This window comes from Trichogramma pretiosum, unplaced genomic scaffold (genome assembly GCF_000599845.2).
Source record: "Trichogramma pretiosum strain Unisexual culture from Peru unplaced genomic scaffold, Tpre_2.0 scaffold13, whole genome shotgun sequence".
NCBI classification, from domain to species: Eukaryota; Metazoa; Arthropoda; class Insecta; order Hymenoptera; family Trichogrammatidae; genus Trichogramma; species Trichogramma pretiosum.
The window spans coordinates 2,140,204-2,160,027 of NW_019641606.1; the positions used below are offsets into that span (position 1 = coordinate 2,140,204).

The 19,824-nt window shown below is 45.3% G+C and overlaps 2 protein-coding genes across 4 annotated transcripts in view; both read right to left on the reverse strand.

Moving 5' to 3' along the window:
• LOC106652109 (WD repeat-containing protein 47) overlaps window positions 1–3,937 on the reverse strand; it is an 88,184-nt gene extending 84,247 nt beyond the window's left edge. The window contains exon 1 of one of the 2 annotated variants that reach the window (XM_023458438.1): window positions 3,502–3,937. The gene's annotated coding sequence lies outside the window, so the exon portion shown is untranslated. The remainder of the gene's footprint in view (window positions 1–3,501) is intronic. The other variant, XM_014370890.2, reaches the window with a different exon arrangement.
• Window positions 3,938–4,155: 218 nt separating this feature from the next.
• LOC106652084 (E3 ubiquitin-protein ligase MYCBP2) overlaps window positions 4,156–19,824 on the reverse strand; it is a 157,251-nt gene continuing 141,582 nt past the window's right edge. The window contains exons 20-45 of one of the 2 annotated variants that reach the window (XM_023458429.1): window positions 16,360–16,582; window positions 15,891–16,265; window positions 15,611–15,817; window positions 15,313–15,518; window positions 15,060–15,210; window positions 14,132–14,326; window positions 13,615–14,051; window positions 13,326–13,501; window positions 12,873–12,932; window positions 12,486–12,575; window positions 11,988–12,214; window positions 11,548–11,802; window positions 11,042–11,480; window positions 10,389–10,960; window positions 9,934–10,317; window positions 9,690–9,861; window positions 9,206–9,612; window positions 9,014–9,143; window positions 8,539–8,945; window positions 8,165–8,470; window positions 7,906–8,088; window positions 7,203–7,829; window positions 6,904–7,128; window positions 6,057–6,829; window positions 5,609–5,979; window positions 4,156–5,534 (exon numbers count right to left, since the gene is read on the reverse strand). In XM_023458429.1, the coding sequence (XP_023314197.1) occupies window positions 5,419–5,534; window positions 5,609–5,979; window positions 6,057–6,829; window positions 6,904–7,128; window positions 7,203–7,829; window positions 7,906–8,088; window positions 8,165–8,470; window positions 8,539–8,945; window positions 9,014–9,143; window positions 9,206–9,612; window positions 9,690–9,861; window positions 9,934–10,317; window positions 10,389–10,960; window positions 11,042–11,480; window positions 11,548–11,802; window positions 11,988–12,214; window positions 12,486–12,575; window positions 12,873–12,932; window positions 13,326–13,501; window positions 13,615–14,051; window positions 14,132–14,326; window positions 15,060–15,210; window positions 15,313–15,518; window positions 15,611–15,817; window positions 15,891–16,265; window positions 16,360–16,582 (7,714 nt within the window). In that variant the 3' untranslated portion in view covers window positions 4,156–5,418. The remainder of the gene's footprint in view (window positions 5,535–5,608; window positions 5,980–6,056; window positions 6,830–6,903; window positions 7,129–7,202; window positions 7,830–7,905; window positions 8,089–8,164; window positions 8,471–8,538; window positions 8,946–9,013; window positions 9,144–9,205; window positions 9,613–9,689; window positions 9,862–9,933; window positions 10,318–10,388; window positions 10,961–11,041; window positions 11,481–11,547; window positions 11,803–11,987; window positions 12,215–12,485; window positions 12,576–12,872; window positions 12,933–13,325; window positions 13,502–13,614; window positions 14,052–14,131; window positions 14,327–15,059; window positions 15,211–15,312; window positions 15,519–15,610; window positions 15,818–15,890; window positions 16,266–16,359; window positions 16,583–19,824) is intronic. The other variant, XM_023458430.1, reaches the window with a different exon arrangement.

Consider the following 19,824-nt stretch of genomic DNA (forward strand, 5'->3'; position numbering starts at 1 on the left):
ATTCGGGCAAACGCGCGAATTCTTACTATATAGAAGAACGCGTACGATATATAAAATATATCGAGCTAACTCGAGCCCTACAAATTGCTCGAGTAATTTTCCGATTACTTCTCGAGGAATATCAACAAGCTGCAAGCATAAATGCGCCCTATATCTGCAGTAATTTTTATTTTTATTCGGTTCGCTAAACTATCTTACATCCGCACTAATTTGAAAAAAATAAAATAAATAAATAAATGAAAACATAAACCAGTATACAAACTCAACTACAACTGTTCTCGCGAATCAGTTGCAATCGCGACTCGAAGAAGTCATTCACTCGCGTTGTTGCGCTAGGCCTCGATTCCATTATACATTAATACACATGTATATAAACATGAGACAGCAGAAAGTAAACGCGCGTTTGACCGATCGTCGCACTACACACGACGCGGAAAATTCTTTTCAAAAACGTATCTGCGTGCAGTTTATTTTTATTACAAATGGCATGGATATCACACGATGACGTTGGTTTATAAAATGTGCAATGTGCATGTTCTATTATTATCGACTTTCGCCCCGCGAGAGCGATGACTATTTTTATTTCGGCAATCTATAGTCGACGAGCCGCGAGAAAGTTTTTGCGCGACGCGCACACGCAGTGCGTAACGCAGCGTGATAACTTTCGATTCGAGCACGAGTGCGACGATACAGTTTGTTTTTATTTATTTATTTTACTTAGCTTCCATTAGAAAAGGAGTTTTTGAAACAAGTGCTAAGTGATAATGATAACCATGAGTGGAGGAATGCAAAAACTAGGTGAATGCGCTTTTACGATTAAAAAAAAAAGTTTCAAATGGAAATTATCACTTTCAATTTGATCAATGAATGGTAAGCAATGTTTTTATTTCGTTAATTTTATTCTGGAAAAATACATCGTTGGAAAAAAGAATTATTGAGCTTGTACGCGTCAAAAATCACACGTAGTACACAGAAGCTTTCTTGAGTGAATACTAATCCTAAAAAGCCGGTCGAGCTATTCTTTTCGTAAAACCACTACATTTATATATCTACGAATGTTACTTCGAATAAATCCGGACGCTACTCCGGCGTAGAAACGTCCGATATCAATAATTCACAACGTTTCGTTCCATTCGACTTGACAGACGAGACTCTCTCGCGTATATGAAACGAAAAGCAAAAAGTGAAAAAAAAAAAAAACGAAGCGATGCAGTTGGCACAAATGAACACTGACGTCAGAATCGGATCAGTTTTGATTTTGCCTGTACTGGCTGCGACTGATGCGGAAAGCGATTCGATACGTTTGAAGTCGCGCGCGTAGGAATGCAATATTTGTCGTTATTACGTTTTTCCGGCTCGTTCTCTCGTTTCCATGATCTCGAATTACAGGTGTCGATTGTACGATTTATCATTTTCTCATATCGAAAAGAGTAAATTTACATTAGCTTGATTATTTTTGAATATTAGCTTCAACTGCGGCTCAGTTACAAAGAGTTCGAGTCGCGTCGCGTCGCTTTGTATTACGTGAAATTCGTGCGATATTCGCGTAACTCTTGAAATTCATTCCAAACTGCTTAATATGTCTCGACAACGTCATTTTAGACTCTAATTTTAGGTGGTTCACTTGGTTGGGCTACATCGAAAATAAAGCTTTCTTTTGCTTGCTCCAAAATTTCCGCGATTATTTTTCTTGTTTCTACTCAATAAAAATTAATCATTATTAGAAATCAAAATAAAAAATGATTATTTGCAATGTAAATTGAAGTATTAGCACTGTTCACAGCAACAATTTTATATATGAACGAATGAGAGTAGTCCATTATTGAAGCAAATAATCACGTAAGGAGAGCAACGGAACATAAATAAATTAAAACGACACGACCGATGCTTGACCTTGAAATTTATGCAGGGAGAGAGAGTAATGCGTACGTCGCATATGACTTTCATTCGGTGCATAAAAATTGTACCATAAATGTATATGGTGAAGTTTACGGGTATAGCATGCATAGCAATTATTCAACGATAAGTATCTCTCTTCAATTTGTAACGAGTTAGTAATTTAATAAGAAAATAAGTTAACAAACATATCGAGTAAACGTATTTTTTTTATAGAAAACATAAGTAATTTATCACTTTACACGAATGAAATAATCACCATACCGTTGGTGTCACTTGAAAAGTAGAAACATGTCCTCATTCTAAATCACTTGTCTAATCCACTATTACATCGCGTGACGTATTCACCCCTCGTCTGTACACACGTACCGAAACTACGTATTGATATCCAATATAGACGTAGCATTGTAATAATGCGGTGCTTGAGACACACACACGTCGTCGAGGCATTAGTAAAAGACGATTAACAGACAGATAATACAGCGATAAAATAATAAGATTCGTATAAGAGCCCAACCTACTGTATCGACTCGCTGTCGCATTAATCGCGTAAACAAACCACTTGATTCGGTGCCGCGAACTCGGCCCGGCGAGCGAAAAAAAATCCAACGGGCTTGGTTGATATTTGAATGAATCGTACAAAAACAAAGACGATGCGTCGATCGTGAGATTGTCACGAATGATAATGGCACGAATATTATACAGAAACGAGCGACGACGACGACGAAGAAGCAGCTGATCGTAACGAGACAGGAGGGGCTGCTCTGCTATAATCAACACAAAAAGTTGAGGTTATAAAGAGAGAGAGAGAGAGAGAGAGCGCGCATAATGGTCAGTGGTTGTGCTGACTGACTCGCAGAGAGCATACACACACGCACACATGCTTATGCAGGTTTCCTCTTTCTCCTTCTGCAGCTCGTCTGCACAGGGCAATTATTTATTTTATAACCCCAATCAATCGCGCGCGGTTATTTCCTCCCAAGGCACACGAAAAACGACCAGTAGTGAGCTCGTTTATACATGCTGCTGCATTAATGTTTATGTATAAAACGGCGCAGACTGCGAAGCTCGCAGCACAACACAACCCAACGAGGGGCGTAATGAGAGCGGGAGGGCGAGCAGCAGAGGGAGAAAGAGAGGATGAAAAACACAAAGAGATGCGCAGTACATTGCTGCGTGTTCTCGAACAGAAACGTGTTGATGAAAAGAAAAAGGGAACGAAATTTTGGCGTTCGACAAATGACGCGAGTATACATCGGCATCCCCGCGCACGCGATCGGTCGAACGCTGCATATACATAAACACACAAGATCAGTAAATACACACGCGTTATACAGGAGGCGTATCTACGGCATAGCAGACAGAAAACGCTCGCAGCTCGCCGCCGCTGTCTATATATACGCTTAATACACAAGTCGCAGGGAAGAAAATGTATATATCGCCCTACCACTTGCTCCGCTTCGTCGTTGGCTGCGAGCTTTTGACACGCGAGTTTTTCACCGCGAGCCACACGAAAATCTCTGCTCGTGCCGCGGATGCGAATTACGCAAGTATACGAGGCGTATAGATTTGTACGTAGAGAAAAAAATACAAAACGACACTTACCGCCGATATCAGCAGGCCAAAACGGCGTTCGCGACGAGAAGACAGACAGACAGCTCTCTGGCACACGGAGCGAAACTATACACACACTTTGGGGGGCTTTTATCACTGACACTCGCTCGTCGTCGTCGTCGCGCACGGCACACAACACTGCACACTCGCTCGGCAACTGCAGGGATCTCTCGTCGCACAGGCGCTGTGTATTTACGCTATCTATAGATATATACGCACTTTGTGCTCCAGCAGCAGCACACCGATGCAGCACTGCACACCCACGAGATGCGCGACACAGGATTAAGAGTACGTATAGCTGGGCTGCTCTGGTGAGAATCTCTTGTATTTTGTATATATATTGTATGTACACACACACGCTATACTCGCCGCCAATGAGCGAGTCGTCGTATGCCGTAATAAGACGGACGGAAGTTAGTTCGCTGGTCGGCCTCGCCAGGTGGCGACTCTGCACGGTCCTGTGCTGTGTTTGTGCTGTCTTTTGCGCGCCCGCACACTCGCACTCGCCGCGGACACAGGTGGTTGGCGCATGACAGTTTGAAAATATTACTTACAGCGTACAGATACGCTCGAGGGTCTCCGTGCGACGTTGAATTATGAAATTACGAGGATTTCGGGCGCGCGCAAAGTGCTCCTGGGAGTCGGTGTGTCAACTGCTTATAACTGCGAAGTTAATGGTGACGGAAGGGGGTTCGAAGCATTGAAAAAGACGATGCTTTTGTTTTACTCTCAACTCTTTCGTTTAATGTACACACATATTGAAAGACAAAATATTTAACAAATTATTAGTAGCAAATTACACACGCATTCGCTCGTATCGCTCAGAACACGTTCGATTTTGAATTTCATTATTTTTTTTTTCACAGCAATCACGAAACATTCTACACGATTATTTAGAGATTTTACAGCGTAGCGCATAATACATTTCACATAGCGCGTACGACACTGTTAGCATTATCAAAGATAAACAAAAAAATACAATCGCGGCAAAAAAATTGTCGAAAAAAAAGAAGATACATCTAACAACAAAAAATACAATTGCGGCAAATCGTAAAAAAAATGAGATACATCTAACGATAACAAAAAAAAATAAATACAAAACTGAGGTTTCTTTGTATAACACAGGAATGCATAAACAAGAGATCGCAGTGCCGGTTCTGTACACACCGGCATTTTTCTACACTTACAAATAAACGGAACACGTTTACGGCACAATTTAATGCCAAAAAAAGTTCTATAACGATTATCGCTAATTCAAAATACTATACACAACCTCGCAGAGCGTAAATCAATACAATCAAATACAGTTTATTACAAACATTCGCGTACATTTGTCTAGCTCATGTTCACCCTGTATTATAATCGACCAAGGCAATTCAATTTTTAATTATCAACTTATTTTTTACTTTTTTTTTTGGATAATCAGATACTTCAGTCTACAGAGAAAAGGCCGATTCTACGACCACATGCACACACATTAACTCGCTCACACAGAGATTTACGTGTAACAGTCAGTAACACGTATTCATGTACACATTTAAATCTTAGTTCATAATGGAAAGAATCCCGTCTTTGGATATTATCGCTCTTCGAGCGACGTCACATTTTTTTGTCTGGTATATGTTACAACGTTAATCGGTAAACGAATCATTATTTTATAACGTTTATCACACATATTTTTCAGTTGAATAAGTTAAGCGCGCTCGACTCTAGCATCGTGTTCGGTAGTTCAATTCCTGTCAAAATCATGTTCGATGCTCTTCGGGCGACGCGCTTCTATAGAAACAATTACACGTAGAAAGTTCTCACTCGATCATAGAAATTCGATTGAAGTATTATCAGCTATATGGCAAATATTAGACTTATGTCGTAAGATAATCGTCCGTTAGAATGAAGATTGGATGAATTTTAGAATGTCTGCGCATTGCGGCAGATGCCGCATCCCAGAGCAAATTCTTCGCCCGTTGGCGGATGTTTCACGTGCAACGGGCACTCTTCTCCTTCCATTTGTTTTGCTTTTGGTCCTGAAAAAAATGATGCATTCATTATTGATAATCACTCAAAAAAAAAATCAAGATTATCGAACTCAAAAATTTACCGGCTGGACACGTGGGTAGCTCGCTCTTGGGTATGTTCGTGACTCGTTGAAAGTCATCGTGACAGGGTTTGCAGAAGTGCGTCGTTCCGAAGCAAAAAAATACCGCCACGGAGCAGCAGTAGCGGCACTTGTACTCGAGAAAGTCGGTGCCGTGCTTCGGACACATTTGGGCGCGAGCCACGTCGCTGCAGCCTCCGCAGACGAGCTCCGTGGGGTCGAAGACTTCGCCGGCTTGCTGAGCGTCACAGCGGGCCTCGCCACCATAGTAGGCTTTCTGGCATTTGTAGCAGACGTAGTAGGCGTACCTGTCCATGGCGTACGAGGCTGGATCTTGATAGTATCGACCGCCTACCGTTGTCACCGCTTCGGCTCTGTATCGACAAAAAAAGGTAATATCAGCACGGGAAGAAAAAAATATTAAAAAATAAAATCGAACGAATGCACTCACGTGTGTAAACCTTCGTACTCCAATCGCATGAGAGCCTTTCTCTTGACATCTTCGTACAAGCTCTTGACGCTGACCAACTGCTCGTTGAGATTGTCGTTTTCCATCGGCACCTTGCAAATCGGACAGAGACTGAAGCTGAAGGTGATCCTCGGCCCGACCCAGCGCTTCATCAGCACGGTCTTGCAGCAGTGCAAGTGGAAGACGTGGCCGCAGCGCAGCTGAATGGCGGGGGCGCAGGCCAGGGCCTCGGTGAAGCAGATCATGCACATGTCGTCGGCGTCCTGCTTGAGGTCGCAGCTCGGCACGCAGCGCTGCAGACACGGCAGGCAGGGCCGCTCGTCCCGGACGCCGCCGCACAGATGGCCGCACGGGTGCACCTTGCTGCAGGCGTTCTTGGCGTGCTCCTGGCACTCGTGGTCCGAGCAGACGTTGCCGATCGCCAGCAGGCCGCTGTTGCCCGTGGCGCCGCAGAATCGGCAGACGCCCGAGGTGGCGCCCACGGGTTTCTGCGGCGGTCCGTCGCGAAACTCCACCAGGGCCTTGAGCGTCTGACTGTCGGCCAGGGCGAGCACCCAGAAGAGCTTCATGCGACCGCAGCCCTCGTGCAGGTCCACGCGAATGGCCTCCTCCTCCTCTTTGCAGACTTGGCGCGTGTGCATGCGCGTGCGTCGATGAAGGTGCAGTACTCGATCGCAGTCGGCGCACAGATTGCCGCAAACGTTGCACTGGATTATCGCCGTCGTCTCGCCGTCGTCGTGATTGCTACAAGTGGGCTGTACGAAATTCAATTCATTTAGTCGAACCTAATGAACATTAAAAAATTTAACTGCTCTGAAATTATAATTACTCTTGGAGGTGGTGGTTGACCATCGGCCCCAGTCCACTGACCGGAAGATAATCTCTCGACATGATCGGAATCTAAAACGCAGAGAGATGACAAGGCCAGCCAGAGGGTGGGTGATCGTAAACATTTTGTAGGATCTCTATTCTTTTCGGTCATTCTGGTCAGATTCAATATGTTCTCTGCTATAGCTGCTTTGGTAACGGATGCCCACGAATCAGATAATTTGCCCTAACGAGAAAAGGAAAAAAATTAATTTTTTGTCCAATAAACCTTAAACATAAAAGTAATTTAAAAAAAATTACCGTAGCCATGTCTTTTAATAGTACAATAATTTCTTCGGCCAATTTTCGAGTAATGCAGCCTCTCAGCCACCAACGGGCACCGACGAAACTTTTCGGATGAATACTGGTAGCCAATGAAACCGATTGCAACGCCTTACCGTTGTTTTCCTTGTCTTTCATTTTCACTTGAACGGTCAGTGCTTTGGCTATGCAACTGAGAAACACGTCCATAATAGCCATACTGTGTTCGTCGAATTCCGTCATCAAAGCGTATCCATTGTCAGCGGCAGATATAATGCTGAAATCGGACGGTGGTAGTTTTTCAGCGCCGATCGCTTCGGCGAAAGCTTCGGGTTTTATCTCGGGCAGTATCCTTCGCAGGAGCGATATCACCTGCCTCTGAACTCTAGCCGAGCCCGTGTGAAGCAAACTCAGAAGATCTTTGAGAAGTGCGCCTTGATGGGAAAGATAATTTCTTCCAACCGAGCTGCCACTGAGAGCCAATACCATGGATAGCATTTCGAAGCAGTAGGTGTCCGCGGCTTTGGGTAAATCGCTGTTTTCGCTCATTACGCTGTTAACAGGAGTCGGCGAGCATAAAAGTGTCTCCCATTCTTCTCTGAGCCGAGTTGTTTCTTTTCGTATGGCCTGAAGACGTTCAACAAAAAATGGTATGAATAAAGATTCAAGCGATATAGATTTTTCAAAATGAAATTAATCTTACTTGAACGATATGGGTGCAAACTTGTTTTTGCAGGTGAGTAAGTTTACTTCTACTGAATAAAATCCCAACCATATGTTCGCGAAGTTCATTGCTTTCTTCTAATTCTTCGTTGTTCGAGTCACAAGGGATGGATGAATTTTGACTTTGGTTTGGTTGTTCCCCTTGTATTAATTTACCGAATACCTTTAAAATCAAATGTACAAGTTGAATAAAAATTAATCCACACATATTTCTAAAATTTTAGTAAATTATTACATACCTGAGATGTTATGGAACGGAAAACCTTCAAAGTTTCGGCTTCGCAATTTTTTTGTTGAATTGTTGTTGCATTCAGTTGTTTGCCTATCTTCAGCGTTTCTCCTTCGATTTCACCTAGAATTCTGATTTGCCTTACTCTTAATGAATTATCAGGACCCTTGAGTTCCAGGCTTACAACGGCGTGTCTAGGATTAACAATTGGACAGTTCACCCACCCAGTTGATCGACTTTCTATTTCGACAGTCTTTAATTTGACGATTTCGTCGGTATCGATGCCTGATTGAAATGTGACGGAAGACACTTTATGCTAAAAATCATAATACAATTGTTAAAAACAAGACTCGGCCAGTAAATTATTTGAATAACATATCTTACAGTTAAATCTCGACAGTTGTCTATGTGAATGTACACCATTCTCGGAAAAGATCTTGGCGCGCACGTTATCGATATAGTTTTAGTTTTATCTCTATCTTCGTCGCCGGACTCCCAAAATGTCTCAGTCGAGTTGTCAATTAAACTACTGATCATGGCTTGTCTACTTGAAGTCTTGATGGCAACATTAGGAGTAAGATCCTTCAGAGTCTCGACGGAGCTGAGAAATTGTCCGGACAAGTTAGATTGATGACTCTTGTGCATGCTGACGGCTGCATCTTCTTCCTCTTCGGAGCGCGACAGAATTTTGCTGATGTTACTGAAGACGTGACTACGATGTAGGAACATGTGATCGGCCGCGGTGAACTGAATTGCCCAACAGCGAACGGCTGCTTGTTGCAAAGGTGATCCTTTGAAAAAAAAATTTGTTGTCATTTTTAACTAGTATCAAATTGATGTCAAACAATCAATAAATTACCTGGTGCGGGTAAAAGCATCAAATCGGCAATGGTTTGTAATAAATTGTGAAACGCCGTCGGTAAAGGATTTGCAGCCTCACCGGCAATGACTAAATCGCTCAAGGGATGCTCGCATACACCAACCATATCCTAAAATACATACAAAAGTTAAGTCTCAAAAATTGTAAAAAAAATATTACAGCCATACGTACATGATCCTTTCGCCTTTCCAGACATCTCTTTCTGTTGTCGTCCTCGGTGACGTCCATGGGATCGGGTGGGATCGGCGTCAACGACGCCACGAACCACCAGAGCAAGTCGTGCAGGCATATCGGCTGAGTGACGCTGCGCAGCAGCCAGTTGAGCGCCTGCATGGCGTAGACCCGACAGGCGGCGCGCCTGAGCGCTTGCTTCATGGCGAACTGCAGGTGCTGGAGGTTGTGCTGCTGCAGGACGAACAGCATGACGGGTCGCATGAGCAGATCCGGCTTATCTTGAGCGGGCGAGATGGTTTCGTCGAGCGACGAGTTGTTGGTCCCGGTACCGGCAGATTGAGCGAGGCTGGGGCATAGTTTTTGCAGAGCAGCCGAGGGATAGCACAGCAACGATGAACCAGCATCTGATAAAAAAAAAATTTGTTGTGATACATGCTAATTGTTGAAAAATAATCTCGACTCGATGAATAATATATTGTACCATTGTTTAATTCACTGCTGCTATTGTTTCTCTTTCTCATCATGACGATTCTACCGTCGTTTGAATTTTTGGCCCACGGTGCACCTGTAGACATCGATACCGAACGGTGAAACATGCCACGATTTTTTCCGCTGTCACTGTCGCTGTCGCTCATTGGACCCTCGGAAAGAGGCTGTAAATTCAATCATGATTAACTTGATTTCCTTAATGACGTTCATTTAATTTGAAAAATTGCTTAACGAACCCTTCTATTCGCAGCCAAGATGATCGAATTTTCCTGTGAATCTTGCAGCGAGTTCTGCCGCCTCAACAGCTCCTCGTAAACGTGATCCTCGTAACTTTGCGAGTTGTTGACTCCCAGTGCCAGGAGGCATTGAAAGGGGACCTGAGTCGGGAACGGACCAGCCGGCTCGGGCGGACTGTGATTCTCGGCGACCGAGCTCAGCGTTTGCGAGGGTCTACGTTGATGCTTGGGTATACTAACGCCGGCCGCACTGGCCAGATCAAGCAGAAACATGGCGTTGCTCTTGACGATCATGTGGGTGTCGTCGTTGTCCGGTGAAGCGAGCGGTGACATGAGTTTATTAACGTCGCCGATGCCGCGTCGATAGCGCTTGTTTTTCCGACTCTGTGATAAATACAACAGCTCAAAGCAATACTCAATTTACCTCTACTTTGAGAAATGTAAAGAGATCGAACCTTCATGTATTTGTCTCGGCAGGTATCGCACAGCAGGTACCAGGAGTTACCGCCGCCGCCGCCGTCGCCACAGTTGCCTGCCCAGCCGACGCAGTAATTACCGCCGCTGTTGTAGCCGTTGCCGCCGGCGTGCCAGCCGCAGCCCGGATGCATGAGCTTCATGTGATACGTCACCGGATGGGGAAAATTCAGTCCGCAGAGCTCGCAGATCGTCTCCTTTTCCGCGTTGTTGGTCGAGCCAACAGCAGCAGCACCAGCAGCGCCGCCGTCGTGTCCCACCTGATGCTGCTGCTGCTGCTGCGGCTGCACCTTGGCCGAGGGCGCGGATTTTCGCGAGCCACCGCTGGTGCTCTTCTTCTCCAGGCGTTTCTCGTGATCCTTGTTCGAGGACTTGGCCGCCTCGCGCTTGCCCAGCTTGATCGGCGGCGGTTGAGTCAGCGGGCTCGGGACCACGGTCTGCTGATCGATAGCCTGCAGGCAATTGATCGACAGCTCCTCCCAGAGCTGAACCAAACCCTTCAACGCGGGCGGAAGGATGGCCGCGAATTCCGGCAGCGACGTGAGCTTGTTGGCTAAGAAAGAAAAAATTCAATTTGTCAAATGAAAACTTGATCGTTTCGTTGAGACGTATCGCTCGAGAAAAGCCAACTGACCATTGTTCACCGCGTCCTCCTTGCCGGCCGAAGAATCGGCCTTCTTGCGGCTTCTGTTCGCGTTGGCGTTGGCGGCCGATCTCGTCAAGCTCTCCAACGTGCTCGGCTGTATGTGCAAATAGTTGCCGTCGTTCGACACCTCGACCGAGTACCTCTGTCGGGCTCGTTCCTCGCGCGTCATCATCTCGTGTCGTCGATCGGCCGCCGCCAGCACCGGCGAAGTCGATGACTGTTGGCGCGCGACACCGCCACCGCCGCTAGTTTGTTGTTGGCTCGTCGTCGTCGTCGTCGTCGTCGTCGGTTGCTTGGGCAGGCTCGGATGGAACTTGAGAAAACTCGCGCATGCCATGGCGTCGTGCACTATGCCCTCGTGCCAAAGAAACGCAGCGAACACGGCGCGCAGGCATTCCGCCACCGACGGGCTTATGGCCTCTTTCACCTGTCGAAAGACACGCACGACGACGCGTCAAAGACGAATTGCCACATGACACGCGAAGTAAACTTACCTTCTCTTTATTGAGATTCAAGGTGCGACTCGGACTGGGTATCTGGTGATTGTTGGCCGGCGATATTGCGCGTTTAACTCGGTTCTTAACAACTTTGGTGTGATCGCGCCTGTATAACTTGGACAGGTGTCGATCCTCCTTGGTTGCGTTGGTCGCATTGACGGGCGAGAAGTGTCCCTTCATGGCCGTGGTCACGCTCTCGGGGCTGGTCTGCGTCTGAGCTTCCGACACCTTCTTCAGAGCGTCTTGAGAGTCCTTTAATAATAACATTCGACCCACATTTTATTTTTAGTACGGGCAATTAGAATCATGCAAAGTGAGTATGCAGGTAGAGTGAAAACATTAAAAAACCAGTCGTTAAAGTACATTTATCTCGAGAGTCGTAAAAAAAGAGCGTGTTTCTTTTTCTTCTGTTTTTTCTTTTTTTCCTTTTTACTTACGCAGCTAATGCTCGAGTGCAATTCTTTGCGCGGTGTCTCCGGCGGGCTCACGTTACTTTCCTCGGAGCGCATGTGCAGCGAGCTGAAACTCGGGCTGGGTGACAGCTCGCCGCGAGTAGTGTTACCGGGCGAGGGATCGCGCGTCAAACTGCTTACGAGGGCCGACGTGTCGCTCGGCGTGGATCCGCGTCGCTGCGATATGCTGTCCACCATTTTATCGGCTGAAACTGCAATGTGGTTTTTTCATTCGTATCACGCGCTGATTCCAAACGATATCGGTATGGGTGAAAAATGTTTTATGAAAATGAGAGTTACTGCACAATTACGAAACCCAAATGCATCGATTACGATTATTTACGTATCATGCGGTATTCAACGATCTACGAAAAATATTACCAAAAAAATTGTCGTGTGTAAGTCCAATAATTCTAAGGGATATGAAAATTTTAGGTCACTCGGTTGTCGGTGAATTGACTACTCAAGACGATTGAGTCTTACCTAGAGGCGAAATACCAATACTTCTGGGAGAGCCATGCTGTACTGGACTGTTTCCAGGACTGTCTCCACCTTTTGACGTACTTTTTGTACCTAATAATTTTCATTCAATTTAGTGCAATTTGTTATACCAATTTAAGAAATTACGTAATTCAAATTAAAACCAAGTAATTATATACAACTATGCGCTTACTTCAATTATAACAAAAATTTCAACATTGATATAATACTTCAAATTGTTGCAAACTATCAGATAACAGTGACCGCATGCGCACATTTTCATAGTTCTAATTAAATACAACGTATAAAACATAATTCTATTAGTTAGTTATATGAAACGAACGGATGCATGCAAAACTTGATAAATACATTGAGAAGCAGTAGGTATACCTTGAACATTTACAGCGGATGGCAAGAGTCCCGAACCGAAAGGTAGGCGACTAGGCCCAGCTAAGATAATAAGATGGCTATTATAGTTAAACTATTAAGCAAAATCATTCAGGTTATATGAGGGATTGAAGCTCTAGAAACGATCAAATCGAATAATTTTGATTTTTCATACAAATTTTTAAATTTGACTCGAAGGAAAAGTCACTCACAGTAAGTTACCGTTTTTCATGCTTACATACGCGACTGTTAAGAAAAAATTATTTGGTGAATTATCTCCTCTATTGGCACTCGACTAGTTTTAAGTTTTTTCTTTTGACCTAAATAAATTCTTTTGACAAAAAAATACTAATGTTAAGAAGACGGTGTTTTCAGCTAACGATTAAAAACAGTGAAGGCGCTAAGCTGCAGAAGAATTTCCAAAGAAAAATGCCTCAAAGGCTATAATCGTCTTACCAGGCACGGTGATCGGACTCGACGATCTACTAGAGATCGGCGGATTTTTCGGTGACGAGCATCGCGACGTTCGCCTCGGTGTATCGGGTGGCGTGGCTCCGTTTCCGTTCTGCCGACTTTCGCCCATCGCCTTGACCAATTCTTTCACGGAAACTCCGACGAACTCGGAAAAGTCCCTGAAACAATGAGCGCTGTGTAAACTACTCGTATTGTCTTGATCGTCGACGTGGACACAGAATTTCGGAAAATCAATTATTCCAGCGTCGACGATAAAAGAAGGCATTTCTACCTGCCCGGAGAACTTTTCTTCTCATTGTGACTCTTGTCCTCGCCTCGGAGCCACTTTTGCAATACGCTCAACTTTCCCACTGCACCTGGACCGCTTTCTTTCTCCTTGAAGGCTTTGCCGTCTTTCAGATGATTTTTCGACAAATTGATCGACGAATCGGTTGGTGTTTTTTCGTGACTCGCCAGCGAGTCGTTTTGCTGCTGCTGGGGCTGCTTCGTCGCCGATGCTGCTGCCGCCGCCGCGCCATAATTACCAAAAAGAAAGGAGTTATTCGGAACGTCGACTGGGCGGCCGCTGGTCATCGGTGCCACAGATGCGACACAATTATGAAAGGAATTTTCTGACTTGTGATTTTGCTGTTCGTTTTCTTGGCCGTCGGAAGCCGCCGAAGCAAAAGCTTCGTGATTTCTGTGATTCGATATCGCCTTCGATGGCGTCTGAAGAATTATGAACGAAAAAAGTTATTCCATGTTTTATCGTCAAATTTTCAAACATTTAGTATGAAAAAATATCCTACCTGATTCAGAGGTGAAACTTCGGCCATTAAAGGCTTTTTCTCCATCGTGTTGAGCTCGTTGTCGTGGGTGATTTTCATGTAAACGACTCCGTGCTTGTTGATGGCCAACGACCAAGCCTCACCTTCGGAAGAAAAACAGTACTTGCTTGCCGATTCGTTATCGATCCGCACCCAAGTGCCGTATTTATTCCCAAACTGTACAGGAAGACGAACAAACACAAGTTAAATTTAAAGAAGCGTCATCGAAATTTTTGGATGGTATTAATATTTTGCAGGATAACCCATTCAACGTTTTCGTTCGCTCGCGCTTGGCGGGAAAATTATTTCAAAACACGCTATATTATCCGAATAATATTTATATTAATAGTCATCATAATAATGAGTTGCGCGTAACGATCGCAGGGCGTCGAAGCCCAGTCTCGACGGCGGCACTCGTAAGTGGCGCGAAATCGTCTCGCCTCAAGTATATAAGGAAAATTGGCCCATCGAACTATTTTTACTAAGTGTGACTGTGACTCGGTCACTTTTTAGCATTTTTTTTTTCCGTACCAAATAGTTGAAAACAGGTATAGGTTGCACACACGTCGCCTGTAGGCAGTGCAGTTTCGATTCAATCCGAATCCTCACTTTTTACGAATTAATTTCTCTCGCGGGCGCGTGCGATATCCAGAAGTGTTCGATGCGTTGCACGAATAAATAATTGCTCCAAACTCAGACGCGATATATCGTCCACGTAAAGAGTATCGCGCGTGATCGATAGATTCACAAGTATATAAAAACGCAAATGCATTTATTTTATAAACATTGCACCTGCACTTGCATTCGCGCATCAAATCGTATATCAGACTCTACCGAGGCTGGACAGACGATCTAAACACCCAAACAGCGTGACAAAAAAAAAACCAATGAAACGAATAAATAGACTTACGTATTCCTGAACGGTGACGGTATTGCCCAGAGCCAACATCCCGACAACTCCAGCTTTCAAGCTTGGCCTGCTTCTGATGTTGTGACCGGAAGCACCGCAAGTCACCACGGCCATTGTCTTGCCACGACTTATGCCGGCGGATTTTTTCTTCCTGTGAAAATTCGTGTCGTTCGAATGGATTATATGAATTCGATCGTATATGAAATGTTTTTAGACGAGCCACGCGCGCGCGCGAGCGAGGTAAACCACTTACTCATCGTTCAATTCGGCTTTTTTCTTCTCCAGAGTCTCTCGGGCCAATTGATACGACGACGCTTTCGGCTCCTCCACGGGCAGCAGCAGAGTTTTGCCCAGATGCTGATTGTACTGCAGGCACCAGGCCTCCAAGTGGCCGCTGTTGCAGTACTTGTTGATCGTCTCGACGTTCAGCCGCAGCCACACTCCGTCGTCGTTGTGAATCTTTCGATCGGAAAAAATAAAAGTAATGAAAAAATGAGTTGAACGATCCAATTCATGACTTGTGCAACGAGATATAATAATAATCGATTTACCTCGTCGCAGTAGACGATCGTGTTGCCGGTCGGCACCACGCCGATCTGCTTGCTCTGCAGCGACGGATGCGCCCGTATCCTCAGGCCCGCGCTGTTCTTCGCCATGAACTTGCGCAGCCGATTCGGCAGGTGCAGCGGTTTCTTGGCCATGCTCAGCGCCGGTAGCTCCATGCCCTGCGGCGGCCGCTTCACCTCCACTTTGTAGTTCTGCATGAAAATTATCATATTACAAACTACAAGAAGATGCTCGTAATACAAAACTGTCGTTAAATGCACTCACGTCCTCCATGTCGTAGCCGTCGATATTGATCTGTATGGAGTACCAGCCGACGGAGAAGGGCGTCCAGGTGGCCCTGTAGGTGCCGTCGCCGTTCGGCATCACCATCATCGACTCGCTGGATCTCTTGAGTGCGGACGAGGTGAAGCGCAGCTCCTCGAACGAGTAGTTGCGATAGGCCTTCATGATGCTGATCGCGTGGAAGCTGACTTTGTAGGGGTCGTCGAGCACGGTGACCTCGTAGGGCGTGTCGAGGCAGGGCTGCGAGTGACCGCCGAAGGTCATCGGGTCGGGCTGCGATACGCGCCGGATCTTTTTGCCCTGCTCGGGGTCGCTCGTCAGGTCGCGCTTGTCGATCGGCACGGCTTTCGCCTCGATCTATCGTCGGATGATGATGAAAATTCATTTCGATCAAGAGTTAACTACTATCTTTTGTCTAATAAATATAAGTGGCATGAGAAAAAAAACTGACTTTGAGCCCGGGCACGTGAACGACTTCTCCATACTGATCCCGTGTAATTAGGGTGACGACGGCGGGCCACCCGTAGCGCATCTCCTCGCGAGCGTAGACGATCTCGCATTTCCCAGGATCGACGAAGCTGTCCGGCTGGAGCCATCGGGCCAGACGAGCGCCGCTCGTGCCGGGAGTACACGAGACCAAGTCCCGCAGAAACAGTCGCTCGTTCGAGTGGTAGCTGAAATCAGAGAAATTGAGAAATGCCTCGATTAGTTTTTTTGTATCAGTCGAGTCGTAATAATCGCAACGTAACGACAATTAATAAGCGCGAGGCTGCGCGTTCGAAATATATGTATATGTACAAAGTTTCGTTAATTACGTTATGGGAAACGTGCTTGGACGGAAATAATCTAAGACTAATGCGATCTAATGAGGTCTGTTTAACCAGCGCCACCGACACTTCTTCTGTATGGAAGTGCCATTAATTATCCCATCCCAGGCTCCCCGGATCAAAGTCATCGGAGACGCGAGAGATCGAGCCGTCGTGGAATCTGAGCTGTGCTACATAGCGACGATCGCGCGCACTTGTCATTGCAGTCGTTACGTCGATGCCAGGATTTTTCTTTCAATGCGTATATATATAAATAATGGACTCTCCCACGCTTTTTTGGGTGACATTTGATTTCGTCCATTATTATTTTCTTCTCGTTTTTCACTCTGCGCGCGCTGATTCACACTCGGTGACAGGTAGCAGTCTATTTCACAGTACGCGCGTGCTCCGCTAAGTACCAAACGGAGAAAACGACCTTCCGCGCATACAACTGCAGTACATATATATACTCGAGTGGAGTCCCCGCGCGAGAGGTCGATGAGAAACTCTCGCTCCTCTAAAGCCAAGAGCTAGCCTGTAGCCTATAGCACGTGTCATCCTGTATACGACATATATATAACAAACACAGCGACGAACGCACATTTGATAGGCGCACGCGAACGGGTGGGAATCCTTCTCATGGGAAATTAAAATTTTCGAGCGCGCGTGATGGTGATAATTTTGTTTTGTTATGAAAAATAATGACAGTTGCAGAGTGCACGTGCTGCTGCGCGGAACTTTGGACTTCCGAATCGTATAGCAGTAGTAGTAGTAGTAGTAGTAGCAGCAGTTGTAGCGCATATCATCTCGTGTCCCGAGAATTTCCGCGCGCGCGCGCGAACGTTATACCTACCTTACTACTACTACAGAGCTCGTGGAAGTAGTGCGAAGGAGGCAAGGATGGCAAAGAATTCGAATGGCTTTCTGCGAAGTTTCATTTTAATAGCCAGACTCGCGAGTCTGGTATATTAATATTATATGAAATTCTGCATTTGTTTTTTAATTGCTCGCGTTCTTTTGTGCGATTCAGAGAGAGAGAGAGAATCTTTCATTCTTTCATTATTAACTAGTTTTATTATTACCGTCGTAAAAATAGTCGAAATATCGAATTTACGAAAAAGAAAAGCAAGACGCGTGTACAGCGAGAGATCGACGAGATCCATTTTGGCGCGATACCGCGACGACGTGCCGAGAGTGTCTTTATAGAAAGTGCGCCACAATTATGCTCTTTGATATTCAAAAAGAGATTACATCAACACTGTATAACTGATTCGATCGAGCCAATATACACGATCCCGAGCGCGAGTTAATGAAGTCGAAACGTACAAGCGCGCTGTAGCGTAAAATCACGCGTGTGTGATGTTTCCCACACGAAAATTCTGTCAATTACAGGTAAAGCCTGTCGATACTATATACAATCGAGTTACCGTAAAACATGATCGTAAAAATTGTAATCGCCTGTTCATTTTAACATGAAATTTGTTAACTAATTTGGCGTTAGAAATGTTAGAATAAACACGCGTATATTACTTGCAAAAGAGCAATCCTTTGACTAAATCACGCCTGAGCCTAGGCAGCGAAGACAATGAGACGTACTACCGACGAATCAATCATTCGCCTATTCTCCATATACAGACGATGCAGTCACCAGAAGCAGCGGATCGTGTGTTTTGATTTCGTCCCGTCGGTATACGTGATACAATAATAACAACAATAACACCGTACATTAATATATAAAACCACGACGAGTTCGGTCAGGCCTAAGACACGGTCGAACTCGAAAAAAAAAGAGAGGAGATGCGCAGAAAGAATAGCCGTCGCGAGGGGCAAGCGGGGAATGGAATATCGACTCCGATTTAGACGCGCAGCTCCGAGTGTATATAGTTGCTGCAACGCAAAAAAGAACAGAGACAGAACGAACGCGCAAGCACAGTCATCGCGTCGATGTAAATGAAAAAAAAGAAGAGTATTAATCGCATTTCATACGCTTGCTGCAGGCTTATCTTGATTAACAGAAATAACAAACGCGATACAGTATCAATCATCGAGTGAGTGTCGCAGTCTGAGTCATTTTTTTTTAATAACGATTTAAAAATTAATAACATACAGGAGCAATTACAGCTCGGCGATCTAATACGATGCTCGGGCTATTGAAGCTCTATGCAATAATGTTTTTTCTAATTTATAAATATACATAGCCTCGGGCCTCGACGCGGACTGACACGCGTTCGTTTTCGAGTAAGCTTTTATATAAAACAAAAGCCCGACACGGTTAATTAACGCACGAAAGTTTAATTGCGCGTCGGTGCAGTAGCGCAGCAGCAAATATTGCGCGCAAATTGGTTGGTCAATTTTACAGACACTGCTGTGTTGTTAGTTGTTTATAAACGTCGCGATCGATTAACGCATTATTCAACGACCAACGCAATCGATATGTTATTTTAGGTTCGCGCAACAACCATTTCTCGCGCTTATTAAAAACGAGATTAAATGCAAATATTCACCGTCCAGAATAGGTGCGCGTGACAAACTCGAACGGTCAAGCGGCTGCCGCCGACGGCGAATATCGACGTGACACATATTTAATACGCGTGTTCGACTCCACTGTCGTGTGTGTGTGTCTGGGTGCGTGGGCGAAACAACGTGCTGCCGAGCCCCGAGCAACAGGTAGTCGAGCACGGCGCCGGTGATGCCGTGCATTCGTAATGTTTTTTTTTTGATATTTTTTTTTGCGAGCGAGCGATCGAGCTCGAATTCGGACGATACCCGTACAACAATAACGAAGCCGCGGACTTTTAAGTAGGTATACACATTTTTTGCGCAACGATGCAGCAACGAGCCATCATCCAAGCAGAAGACGCCGTCGGATTGCACTGCAATTCGACAAAACTCCCTCGATTTTAGCCAGGTCTCTTCTCTATTTACGCGTGTATTTATATGTGTGTACGAAGCGCACACAAACAGAAATACACAGTCGAACGCGGTATATACATTATAGCACGCGAGGCTCTCGAACCGAGTGAGCTAATGCCTGTTTTAAAAGGCCTGTACACCAAAGAGAGAGAGAGAGAGAGAGAGAGAGAGAGACAGACAGGAGCCGCAAGGAGGGA